The 12,400-nt window shown below is 36.5% G+C and overlaps 3 protein-coding genes across 5 annotated transcripts in view; 2 read left to right on the top strand and 1 right to left on the bottom strand.

The window, feature by feature from the left end:
• Window positions 1-190: 190 nt before the first annotated feature.
• Window positions 191-12,398, bottom strand: LOC108118369. Its single transcript, XM_017231039.2, has 2 exons — window positions 11,630-12,398; window positions 191-1,449 (listed from the first exon to the last, which is right to left on the bottom strand). Exons 1-2 carry the CDS (start codon window positions 11,929-11,931, stop codon window positions 1,404-1,406), a joined length of 348 nt encoding a protein of 115 aa, XP_017086528.2. The 5' UTR covers window positions 11,932-12,398; the 3' UTR covers window positions 191-1,403.
• LOC108118367 lies at window positions 2,686-4,192 on the top strand. Its single transcript, XM_017231038.2, has 2 exons — window positions 2,686-2,920; window positions 2,984-4,192. The coding sequence occupies exon 2, from the start codon at window positions 2,998-3,000 to the stop codon at window positions 3,622-3,624; it is 627 nt and encodes a 208-aa protein (XP_017086527.1). The 5' UTR covers window positions 2,686-2,920; window positions 2,984-2,997; the 3' UTR covers window positions 3,625-4,192.
• LOC108118365 overlaps window positions 4,822-12,400 on the top strand; it is an 84,378-nt gene continuing 76,799 nt past the window's right edge. For all 3 annotated transcript variants that reach the window (XM_017231034.2, XM_017231035.2, XM_017231036.2), the window contains exon 1: window positions 4,822-5,271. The gene's annotated coding sequence lies outside the window, so the exon portion shown is untranslated. The remainder of the gene's footprint in view (window positions 5,272-12,400) is intronic.

Consider the following 12,400-nt stretch of genomic DNA (forward strand, 5'->3'; position numbering starts at 1 on the left):
ATAGATTTTCCGCATTTATTAACATCAAAGTTTAAGCAATTACTCAACGCATTTTCGCATTGACAATGCCACATTTGCATGGACAATGACTGGTAATTGAACTTACAATTTGTTAAGGTTATTATGTTCATAATTTATTTCAAATATATTACATGATCGTAAATAACGAAATCGCTTTGGGGTGGGGAAAGGCAAGGAGGGTTTCCCTTTCAAAATGAACAAACATTTTCGTGTAAATATTCAAATAAATGAAAATGGAAAAGCTGGCAAAGAGAGACGAGTCATTTGTAGTCTTCGTTAACGGCAAACACGAACAATTATATCCTGAAAAGATATCCCTGGATATCCTTAGCTTGAGCTTGGCCCAAAACTCGTTGATTATGTAATTAAGGCTTCGGATTTTGTCTTTTTGCATTTTGGGCAATGTCCTTTTTGGCTCCTTGGAGACGGACAACTGATTAATAATTGCAATGCTCGATTGACACTTAATAGCGTTGATTGCGAATAAATTTGTGTCTGGCCAGGCGGGAAAGTTTCATTCTATTTTTCTCAGTTGCTCAGTTTCTCTCAGTTTCGGAATTCTGAGTCCTTTGGGTCCTTCGCATATCCTTGTTATTACGGTTATGACTCGAACATTGCTGCTAATCACACTCGGTGGCATTACACATACATACATTGGATTCGAAAGGCAAATAATAAACGCAGAGGAGATGTCAGATGGGTGGCAAGTTGGGGGGGGGGCTGGGGGTGTGGCTTATACTTACTGCTCGGCCAAATTATTCCTTATTGAGGCAACAGGCAGTAGCAGCAGCTGCCAGGATTGCCATTGTTGTTGTTGTTGTGTGTGTGTGTGTGTGTGTGTGGGAGGGGGATGTGGCATGTGGGTTCTGGATTGTGGGTGTTTTTCTTGTTCGCATCTTACTCATTTGGTTGTAACTCTGGCAACCTTTGACCGCCTTTCGCTGTTGTTTCTCTTGTTGCCGCTGTTGCCGTTGTTGCCCTGTGGCCTGTGGAAGCGGCAAAATAGCAAAATAGAACAGCAAATTGAAGCAAAGGAACGTCTCGCACTCGTCCCCCTCCCCCTTCCTCGCCTTCATGCTCAACCCACCCAGCCGTATCCTGTGGCCTCGCACAATGCGGCTTTTGGTCTCAGTTGTCCTAGGTCCTAGGTCCTAGATCCCAGGATCCTTGCTCTTTGCTACCCGGCTACCGATGCAAAAACGCAGCCAAGCAGCCAAGCAGCCACGCAGCCTCTGTCCTTTTTGTCCCTGTGTTCTACTCGCCTCGTTTTTCCTCACTTTTTGCTAGAGTTTCCAGCTGACAGACTCAAAGGATACACTTTGGGGTAAGGTTAATTGGGTATTAATGCGATTACATCGATTTTAATACAAGTTGACAGTTAGTTAGTGCATCGATTGCAGCGTTTTTTTTAACCTTTTTTGAGGGAATCTGCAAAAATAAGTTAGAAAAATATGGAAAGAGTGAGTTTATAGTTTCAAAAGCTAAGATACTTTTCTATTTTTGAGGTGTTTGTAATTAATTTTAATATTATTATTGGAAAAGATAGAAGGGAGTTCCTTGCTTATAGCTTATAAAGTTATTGAATGCCTAGTACTAACTATGTTAGAGTATTAACTAGATGCTGATTTAAGCCTCAGATTATTATTTTTATTTTGAGTGTTTGTTGCTATCTCGGTTATTGTCATGGCAACGCTTTGAAAGGTAATATAAAAGCAATTAAGACTGTCTGGCGAAACTTAAGGTTAGCTGCTGGATTTCTAGTTATTAATGAATGCAATGGAGACCCAGAAAGTCGTTAATTTCGAAGGTTTTTCCTGCCTTTTTTTTTTTGGATAAAAAAGTAAGCAACGAGGCATTGCAAAAGGAACATCAAATCGCTTGAGGCTTTAAGAAAGCCACATTCTTGACATTTTCTTTCTTTTCTTCTTCTTCTTCTTCTATTTTAAACAGTCTACACCAGTCTGTGATCCAAGAATGTCATTTGACATTTCACCGAAAAAAGTCAGATGAAAAAAAAAAAAAGCAAAGCAAATAAAATAAAATATTATGCGAAGAGAAGCCGAACAAAAAATGAAGACAGACTTTGTTGTCCTTGTCAGCGTGGCTACAACTTCCTTGGCCCAGGACGATGACGACGACGACGGCGTCGGAAGTGCCAGCGGAAATGAGTAAAAAAACCTACGACTCACTCAAATTTGCCCGCTCTTTTGCCGACTGTTCCACTCGAACAAAAGGAGATTTCATCTCGAGTGCAAATCTGGCCACACACGACACGAACCAGCTTCGGCTGCCTTCGGCTAAACGCTCAGTGTTTCCACTCACTCGGCATTGAGCGTTTGTGGAGAGTCCTCAGAGTTGGCAACTTATGCGGGGAAAAAGCTAGAAGTTTAATTTAATTTTAATTTTATTAGTATATATTTTTTAATATTTTAGTTGTAAAATTTTAATAATTTGGGATTGAAAAATAGTTTGCACTTTTTCTTTGATAAATAAATTATTATTATATTATCATAAAACTCATATTAATTTGATTAACTTTATTTATATTAACATAATAAACTTTATTTTGTTATATAAAAAATATTGTCTGAATTTTTTAAAAAAAAAAAAAAAAAGATTGCAATTTTTTTATTTAATTTTAAGTTTATTTTTGCATTTATGAAAAACTTTTTGATAATAAAATTTTAAAGCCAATTAGCATTTTTATGACTTTTAAATGGCTATATCTTTAGTCGTAGCTATAGCTAAAAAATAGCTTCCAGTCTCCGAAAAGTGAGTACACGCCAAAATTATAAAATTCATGGAAGTCGAACCACGCTTTTTGAAAATTTTCATTTGATTTCAGCCTGTTAGCAGACTGGCTTGCGGATTTCTTATCTCGTTTAAAAAAAAATTCAAGGTAAGCAAATTTAAAATAAAAATGTATCTTTTCAAATTACTTTCAATGCTTTGTGCCCATCAGGATACTTAATTATCATGGAGTGTAATCTAAAGAAGGTGAAGGAGCTGGTAGAGATCTCGAAAAAGGAAATGAAGGCCTTGGTGAGGTTGGACAAGGTACTACGCCAGATCAAAGGTGGCCATGACTCCTCCGAAAGCTTGGAGACAAAGGTGCTTCTGCCGATTAGCGAAATGATGGATGATCTGATTACCTTGTTGCTACAGCTAGCGGCTTTGCAACCGAAATGTGACGCAGGTGATGAGGCTTCCAGGTTTGAGCTAACAAGAGGCTTGGACAGTGTCGTGGTAAATCTTCATTCCGTAAAGGAGAGGCTTGATTGTTGGCGAGAGGAACAGAATATTGAGATGAATACCATGATCGCGGGTATCAACGATTCCACTGTTTTTGAAATCTCAAATGCGGCACCCACTGCCCATGGGGTTAATCCTGATGGAGACGCTGAACCGGTCGATGAAAACGCTAAAGACGGCAATGAGAATGGTAAAGAAGATGCCAAGATGAACGCTGCCGAAGACGCATATGAGAAAGCTGAAAAAGAAGACAATGAGAAGGCTGTACTCGCTGATGGTAACGCTGAAGAAGACGTTAAAGAAGATGCTATCGAAGACGCTATTGATGAACCAATGACCACTTCCTATTAAGACAATATAAAAATAATTTTGTTTATATGTACTTTTGTAGATCTACGCCCAGCTTTTGAGGTTACCCACGCATCGCAATTGAAAAATAAAAACGATCTGGCAGCACCGCAATGAACATTCCATACATTTTTGCGTTGTCTATGTTTTATTCTTGCATTTTCGATCGTGTTAAGTATATAAATACATATATATATATATTCTTGATCAGGATTACTGGCTGAGCGGATTCAGATGAGCCTGCAAAAATGTCAAACTAAATGAAAGAAATAAACATGCACAGCCAGTTGAGGTATGTGCCTTAGTTTCACATTCTGCCAATAGATGGCTGTACAAAAAATTATGTGATGGAACATTTTAGACTTTTCATTTTAAAGGTTATATACTCTTACTCTGACTGCACGGCAATAACAAATAACTGGTAACCTTTAAGTTTAGTTATAGCTACTGGGTCTTAAGCTAACTAATGTGTTAAATTGATATGGCTTTATGACTGATATGGCTATTTAAATTTCTTGTTTTTGCCGAATTTATATATGATGGCACACTTTTGGTTCCCTTAAAGCATTTGAAGGAGGATAGACTCATAATTGCAGTTAAGAGAAGGAAATTGCTTTAATTAGAAAGGATGATCAGGTTTTTCACTGTCACTATAAGAGGATTAAAAGAATGTGGCATATGGATTTGATGCTGCTTCTAGCTTCTGCTTTGTTCCTAAGTTAGGTTGTTGTGACCAAATATTAATCGAAGGAACTTATCCACTAACTGATTAATTAATTAGGTGGTGTTATATTATAAAACATGGATAGTTATAATGATAGCGCCGTTGTAAGAATTCGATCCATCGGTGAATGAGAATGTAAGGAATGTAAAATCTCTATGAACTTCTCTTAGAGAAAGGAACTTTTTTAGAAATGCTGCTGCAGGAGTCGATTTTCAGTTCGATTTAGTAGAAAAATATAAAAAAATTAGTAAAAATCTTATGAAAATTGAGAAAAATCAGCTTAGTTCTTATCAGTACAAAAGAAAATATTTATAAAAAATAAATCTGTAAATATTAATAAGCAGAACTAAGCACACGGAAAATCTAGCCAAAGCTGGCGGGAAAACCAGCTGAATGAGCAGCGCTGCCACTGGCGAAGGCAGCAGTGGCAGCATCCGTTGTGGCAGCGGCAACAGTCGAGCGACAGACTCGCTGCAGCAGAGCCAGAAATTCCGGCATTACGTATACGCCCAGTCTACGTCGAGTTGGCCACGTGTACGGACACGCGGCGCGGTTGGCTTCCTACGTTGGATGCCCAGCATCTTCGTTACCAATATTTCATTACCAAAAACTTCGCGCTACGTTATTGCAAATGTAAATGCAAATTTCAAATAAAAAAAAACAAAACAAAACGATTTAGTGAAATGTTAAATATTTTTCTTTCTTAAATATTTACCTATAAAACATATATATATTTTTTTTGTTTGATTTTTTGTGTGGCAGTGCAAGTGTGTTAGTGTCAGTGGAATAAAGAGTGCCGGCTTGAAAAATGCGCGCCAAAAATTGAGAAATTTTCACAGGGCGCAGCAGCGGCAACGAAAAAAACAAAGAAAAACAACAACAAAAAATTTTGAAAAAAACCCGACCGAAGGAGAGAAACATAAATAGTAATATATAAATATTGAACAGATTGCGTATTTACATATATTTGATTGCAGCTTTACAATGTAAACAAATCGTTATTTTGTGCTTTGGCTAAAACAACAAATCCATTTGCCAATATTGACCAATAAATTAGCCAGCTAGTGACAATATGAAAGGGATCACAATGTAGATTCCTTTCATTGAATAAATAAATATACTTTTTGCAAAATAGGCAATAAATTTGAAAGGCAAATATTCTTTGCTTAGCTGTTTTACATATTATTTTTAAATTAAGTTTTAATTAACTAAAAGACAGCTTAAACTTTGTAGGAGCTAAAAGTTGTTCTGCTGTTTTCTTTTGAAAGCCAAAAAGGGGCAAGAAGGAAAGTGTAAAAGAGGAAAACTCTTATTTGGGAAAGTTAACTAACTATTATGTGGCTTGAAAGCTCTTTTAAAAAGTGTCATGTTCTTACTTAGTGAGTGATTATAAAAGAAAATTTAACTTGCTTGGAGTTATGACTACTTATTACTGCTAGTATTTGGAATTAAATCCTTAAATTAATTTACCATCACAACTAAAAAAACAAAAACAACTTACAAATTATTAATAAATTCATTTCATATAAGTAAATATTTCTCATTAATTTGTTCAACATTCTTCGCGAGAAAATATTTGCATATTAACATGTGTTTAAATCTTGTTTTTCCTCTGCCTGCCATTTAGCTTGTTGGGACTTTTCCAATAAATGTTTAATTTAAAGTTTTTTCCTCCTCGCATTCGTTTGGAAATTTGTACAGCATTTTCTGTGTATCCCGCGTATAGATAGGTTTTGGGGCCACTTAGCGAATTGGCGGACATATTTTTAGACATAGCCCAAATAGTAAAAAACAAAGGCACAACGACAACTACAACGAAAAACCAAACGAGGAATGGGAAAGAAAAGTCGAAAAACCGACGACAAGAACACTGAGGCGGCAATAGAGAATCGAGGAAAAATGAGAGAAATTCATTAATAAAAGACAGCAACAAAAAACAAGAGTAGAGAATTAAACGGCTGCCATCAAGCTTTTCTCCTACTCTCTCATCCATTTTCCTTACCCATACCATACCCCTTATCCGTTTTGCCTTGTCCGGCACAGCTGTGATCACAAGAAAAGAAAATGAAAAATTCAGCAAAAATGAAAATGAAAATTATTACATATGCGTAATGGGCATTTTGTTGTTGTTGCTGTTGCTGCTGCTGCTTATTGAAAAAGATTTTCCGAGCTACAACTACAACAATTTTGATAGCGACAACTTTGACGAAGGTTTTTCCTTTGGCTTTTCTTTAAATACCCTTGCCAAGCAACGTGAGCGGGCCGAACCTAAGCAATGATTAACTAAGGGTTAAAGATAAGTTTTTTTTAAGGATTTTCTCTCTTAGGAAAATGTTAATTTTAAATAGAATTTTCTTGTTTTTTATGTTCTCTTAATTTAAGCTAATTTAAAGGGTACTTAAGGGTACACTTACTTAATTTTCTTTGGCTTTTCTCTCACTTTGTGGCTGTCTCAATGAATTCACTAGACTTTCAATAGCCCCCTCCCTTTCCTACACTGTGCAGTCTATCTCTCTCTCTCGCTATTGGTGGCTGGCAAAGTTTTTTGCATTATGTTCATCGGTCGTCTGGTCTGGCGGTCTTCTATATCTTCTATATCCCATTCCCGCATATGTGGCTCAAGGCTATCGCACACACGCACTTTCAGCGCCCTCGTCGATTTCTTAGTTTTAGTTCTCGTTTTCCATTTTTCATTTTTCATTTTCCATATATATTTTCTTTAGTTTTTATACCCGTTACTCGTAGAGTAAAAGGGTATACTAGATTCGTTGAAAAGTATGTAACAGATAGAAGGAAGCTTTTGCGACCCTATGAAGTATATATATTCTTGATCAGGATCAATAGCGAAGTCGATTGAGCCATGTCCGTCTGTCCGTCCGTCCGTCCGTCCGTCCGTCCGTCCGTCCGTCCGTATGAACGCTGAGATCTCAGGAACTATAGCAGATACAAAGTTGAGATTAAGCATGAAGATTCTTGAGGTCCTGGGACAGCGCAAGTTTATTACAGCATCCTGCCACGCCCACTCTAACGCCCACAAATCGCCAAAAACTAAAATTGCTGAAATCTCAGGAACTATTGCAGTTAGAAAGTTGAAATTCAAAAAGTATAATCTTTAAATGGCAGCGCATCTTATAGTGGTACTACTATCCGGCCACACCCACCCATACGCCCACAAGGCTCAAAAGACGGTTTTCGGATTTTCTAGAAAATCTGATATCTCGGTAACTATAAAAGATAGAAAGTTCGGATTAAGCATGTAGGTTTCTATTATGCTTCCAATGCGAATTGTTTTTTTTCGATCCACGCCCACTCTAACGCCCACAAAACCTGAACAACCAAAAATGCAAAAATCTTAAAAACTATAAGAGCTACATAATTTTGTTTAGGATCACGTATTTAGGAGATGCCTTTGCAACTTTCCACGAAGTTGCATCCGGCCACGCCTACTCTGACGCCCACAAACCGCGGAAAACTGTGGCGTCTATAATATTATTATGAATGCCTTCGTTTGACCTTGTGTAACTTATTTCTGTTAATACCTATCGATTTACCAAAGATTTTTCAAATCGCAACATTATTTCGCTATTTATAAAGAAATTAACTTATAAGGGCTCACATGGGCAGTGACGTCACTGTAAGCATACTCAACATACTTCCTCTGACAATAGGTGGCGCCTTGTGAATTTCCACTAGCAAAATAATATTTTAAAATTTTGTAAAACAGTAACGGGTATCTTATGGTCGCGGCACTCGACTATAGCGTTTCCTCTTGTTTCTTCTTGTTTGCTCTCATTTTTGGTTTTCTTTATAATTTTCCTTCTTTTTTTATCCAACATGTTGCCCTCATAAATTTGTTTTTGGACCAAGCAAACAAAATGTTTGTGGTGAAGTTTTTTTTAGGGTAAGAAAAAAAAAAATGAAAAAATTTAAATGGTAATTAATTCCATGTTGACCCTGGCTGATGATGGAAGGTTTACTTTAGGGTTTTAGACTAGCTTAAAATAAGTTAGTTAAACTAAAGTTAAGTCAAGGAAATTGTGGCATAAATCAAAATAGTGGAGAAGGGAAAGAAAACTTACAAATTCTTAAATTGATTTTTGTTATTAATTCAAAAATTAATTTGTATTTTTTGACAGCTTTAAGGGTTCACTTTTTTAGTTCTTAAATTATTATTATTCTTAACAGATTTTAGTTTTATAAAACCACATAATAGAATTTCTTAAAATCCCCTCTTTTAACCCATTAAAGTTAACCATTTCCTTAGCCTTGATTTAATTTACTTTCCCCAGTTCTTGGCCCATTTACTTGTGGCTTTTAGTTTTTATCTCTGGCCGGATTAAGGATATTTGTTTGTTTTTTTTTTTTTGCTTTTTCAATTTTTCGTTACCATTTATTTCAATAAAATTAAGCCAGAAGTTTTTGTGCCGCTAAACCCCAAACTTCCTTTTACGATTTTCCTGCCTTTTGGTTAGCTTAACTGCCTTCCGCCTTCCGCCCCCTTTGGCCGCCCATTTCTTTTGTGTCCAAAGGAGCAACAGGTCGTCCTCCTCATTTGCTCGGGACTCTGGATTCCTTCTTATTTATTTGTCTTTCTCTGTATTATTTCCCACTTTTTTACCCACTTTTTGAAAGCCTTTCTGCATTGTGCTGAATTTTCCCGGCGATTTCGCGTGGAATGTGAAACTAATTGCAGCTGGATTTTTTGGGTGGGTGGAAGGCTTGGCCTCACGACTAATCAGAACGGAAAAAGAGCAGAAAATTCTGGAAATGGAAATGGGAATGGGCTTCATTTTTTTCCCTGTTTTTTTCTTTATTTTTTTTTTATGTATTTTGGTGGAGGAAAAGCCAAAAGAAAAACGATTTCAATAAATGTCATAAATTTGCCGGACAACTTGACAAAGGGAAAGGGCGGGGAGTGGTTGTTGGAAAAGCAAAGGAAATGGCTTTTCCCGCCTTCCGAAAAACCCGCTCTCCACCCTGATTATCGTCTGCTTTGCTGTCGGCTTGTAATCGCTTTCATTACAGCAGAAAAGTAAAAAGAAAAAAATGGGGAAAAACTGACCAGAAAAGAAAGCAAAAAAGTGAGGAAGGAGCAAAATGCAAAATGCCATGAAAATGGAAAACCAACATGGCCATTTCCACAAAGAAAGCGAGACGAGAGACGGCCAGATAAAGTACTGCTTTCACTTTTTGGCTTCTCCTTCATGTTGCCAGTAATTTATTTGATTATTTTTCTTCTACTTTTTTGTTGTTATTGTTGTTATTGTTGTTGTTGTTGTTGTACTTATTGTTGTTATTTATTTATAATGATGAATTTAAACTGCTGTCCTGCAGAGAATAGATCTTTCATAAATATATATCTTAACCACCTTACTGCGGTTTCGTTCAGATTTTTCTTGGCTTTTGTGCAGAGTTTTGACTTTTATTTTTTCTACTCTTTGCGGCCATTGCACAAATTTGGGCCACAACAAAGCCAAGCATGTAAAGTGAAAGATCTCATATATATATATATGTCTGATATATATATCTGATATATATACAGATATGTTGTGTGTATCTGCTGATTGTCAGGGGAGCTGTCGGCAATATGACCTGATTGCGGTTGTGCGTCTTCGAGTCTTAAGTGAATGTTTCAGGAAATGAAAAACAATGGAATGCAACGGAGCTGGCAATTAGCACAAACTTATGCTCAAAGTTGGGCTGGGTGAGGGGGGAAAAACAGAGGGTTTTGATGGGTAAATGTCAGGGAAATGAGAAAGCCTAGTCTTTACTAAGGATTTTAAATGATAAGCAACTTTTAAGAGTATTTTCTATGCTTTCTAAAAAAGTTTTTAAAGTTAAAATAAATCCCTAAAATATTTCTAACCAGCAGAGTTTGTTTTTTTGTAAACAAATTTCTCTCATATAATATTTTTTATAAATTTAAAAATAAGTTTAAAATATTTCTGATTAGTCAGCAAAATCGAACTGGAAAACTGAACTGACAAAAATTATGTTAGAAAACCATTTTTGCCTTAAAATTACTAAAATAAAGTTTTAAAATCTTTCTGATTAAAGTTTGTTAATAAAAATTACATAAAAAAAACACCTTAATTTCCTTTCCAACTTCTTTACATAGTAAATTTCGAAGAACAAAAGCCCAAAGCACACAAATATTATTTTAATTGCTGCATAAACATATTTTATATTTTATGAATATATTTTTTTTACTTTTTATGAAAGTCTAGCCAAGGGGAAAGTTGTGATCAATTAAAGTATTTTTGCAGCGAATTTTGCATGTTCCCCAAGGTATGGTAGTTTGGCTAAAAAATAAATATTATAAAAATAATAAAATATACAACCCGCTGGGCAACTATTTAGTTTTTAGCAAATTTGCCAAATACTCCCGCTCTATGATTTCTCATATCATGTTTCGGGCATTAAAATCCATTTGTTTTTCACTATGCAAAATCTCCATTATTTGCCAGCTTTGTGTGCGGAAAATGCAACTATGAAAATGGCCAGACTGGCATATTGTCAACGGGGGAAAATTGTGTTGAAATTTTGTGTCTAATCTTTTGTGTTTTTATCAGGCATAGAAATATACATATGCCTTTGGGTTAAATTAGCGAAATTACAAAATCGATGTTAGACACAAAACAAAAAAAAAAGAATAGAAAATCCATTACTAAAGGTGGACTGCGCTGTTGCAGCGCTGCTTTGGCTACGTTGACGTCAACCTTCGGAGCAAACTAAAAGAATTTGGTTCAAGTGCCAAATGAAATATTGACTAGGCAACGGCAACGGCAACGGCAACGGCATCGGCAACGAGCACTGTGAAGATGAGACTCTGAGACTATGAGATTCTGAGACACTGAGACTGTGAGACTGTGAGACTATGAGACACTGTGAGACTCTAAGAATCTGGGCATATGGCGGCGCGTGTGCGACCAGCTCCTCCCATTCCTTTAACCAAAACCAAGCCAATCGCCAACGCACATCTAAAATAATAATAAACATGGCAAATATTCATTCCTCATAGACTAAGGGGTAGCAGGTGGATCATATATGCTTATGTTCAGCTTGTTACCCAATTTAATGATAACATAAAAGATAATTAAGGTGTCTGCTGAGAAGATGCTGCCCAAATAACAGCCACATTTTATGGGTTTTTGTCTTAATGCAAAGTTAATTAATGATGCTTGCTGATGGTTATCATAGCTGAGACTAGAATTTACTTCGATTTAGTTCTTAATTATCATTAAACTTATCCTTATCCTTACTATTATATTGAAATCAACTTACATTTTTATAGATCCAATCCCTAGAGGATGTCCCAATAGTCGTTGCCTTTCCTTCCGATTTCCCAAGCTCATCGCGTGCTTAGAGAGTGTGCCAGAGTCATGTCGGTTGTTGCTGTTGCGCGCCTGATGTTGCTGCCGTGATGATGATGATGATGTTGCTGTTGGCACTGTAGTTGCGACAACTACATAAACAGCTGTCATGGCCCTGCGACCGCTGCAGTTTTTGTTTTGCTCTTCAGTTTCAGTTTTCTTTCTTTTTCTTTCTTTGCTGTTGTAGTTGAGCGTTTCGCCATCTCTTTCCATCGGCCTCGTGGCTTCTTCGTCGTCTGCTTCTTTCTAATAATAAATTGCTTAAGAATTTGTGTTTGCCAGCAGCAGTGACAAACACATGTCTGCTTTTTATTTTATTTAGCCATCATCTTTCCTAGCCAAGCATCTTAAAGGTGCAATATCCAAGTCATTTTTCACTTTCACTTTTTAGCCCCTTTCATAATTTTCCCAATCCTTTGTTGTTGCTTTTGTTTTTGCTTTTGCTTTTGCTTTTGCAACAGCGATAATCAGCTTTAACATAATGCGAATTTTCTGAGCCCTCGGGGTTATGAGTTCTGAGTTGGCTATAAACTTGCATAGCTTGTAAGAGGCGTCAAGGTTAGCCATGTACAGTCCCTGTCAAACTGTAAACTATTTTTTGAGTTTAAAGAATTTTAAGAGAATTTTTGCAGGTTTATGTCTAAATTTTTGTTAATTTTTTAGCCATGTTTATGTGCTGTTT

Source organism: Drosophila eugracilis, unplaced genomic scaffold (genome assembly GCF_018153835.1).
Source record: "Drosophila eugracilis isolate 14026-0451.02 unplaced genomic scaffold, ASM1815383v1 contig_124, whole genome shotgun sequence".
Lineage (NCBI taxonomy): Eukaryota > Metazoa > Arthropoda > Insecta > Diptera > Drosophilidae > Drosophila > Drosophila eugracilis.

Excerpts from the sequence above, each read along its gene's own strand:
- LOC108118369 (XM_017231039.2), bottom strand. The coding sequence starts at position 11,931 with ATGGAAAGAGATGGCGAAACGCTCAACTACAACAGCAAAGAAAGAAAA. Across the intron at positions 1,450-11,629 it reads GGGATTGGATCTATAAAAAT|ATTCCCTCAAAAAAGGTTAA; the intron begins GTAAGTTGATTT and ends TTATTTTTGCAG.
- LOC108118367 (XM_017231038.2), top strand. The coding sequence starts at position 2,998 with ATGGAGTGTAATCTAAAGAAGGTGAAGGAGCTGGTAGAGATCTCGAAA.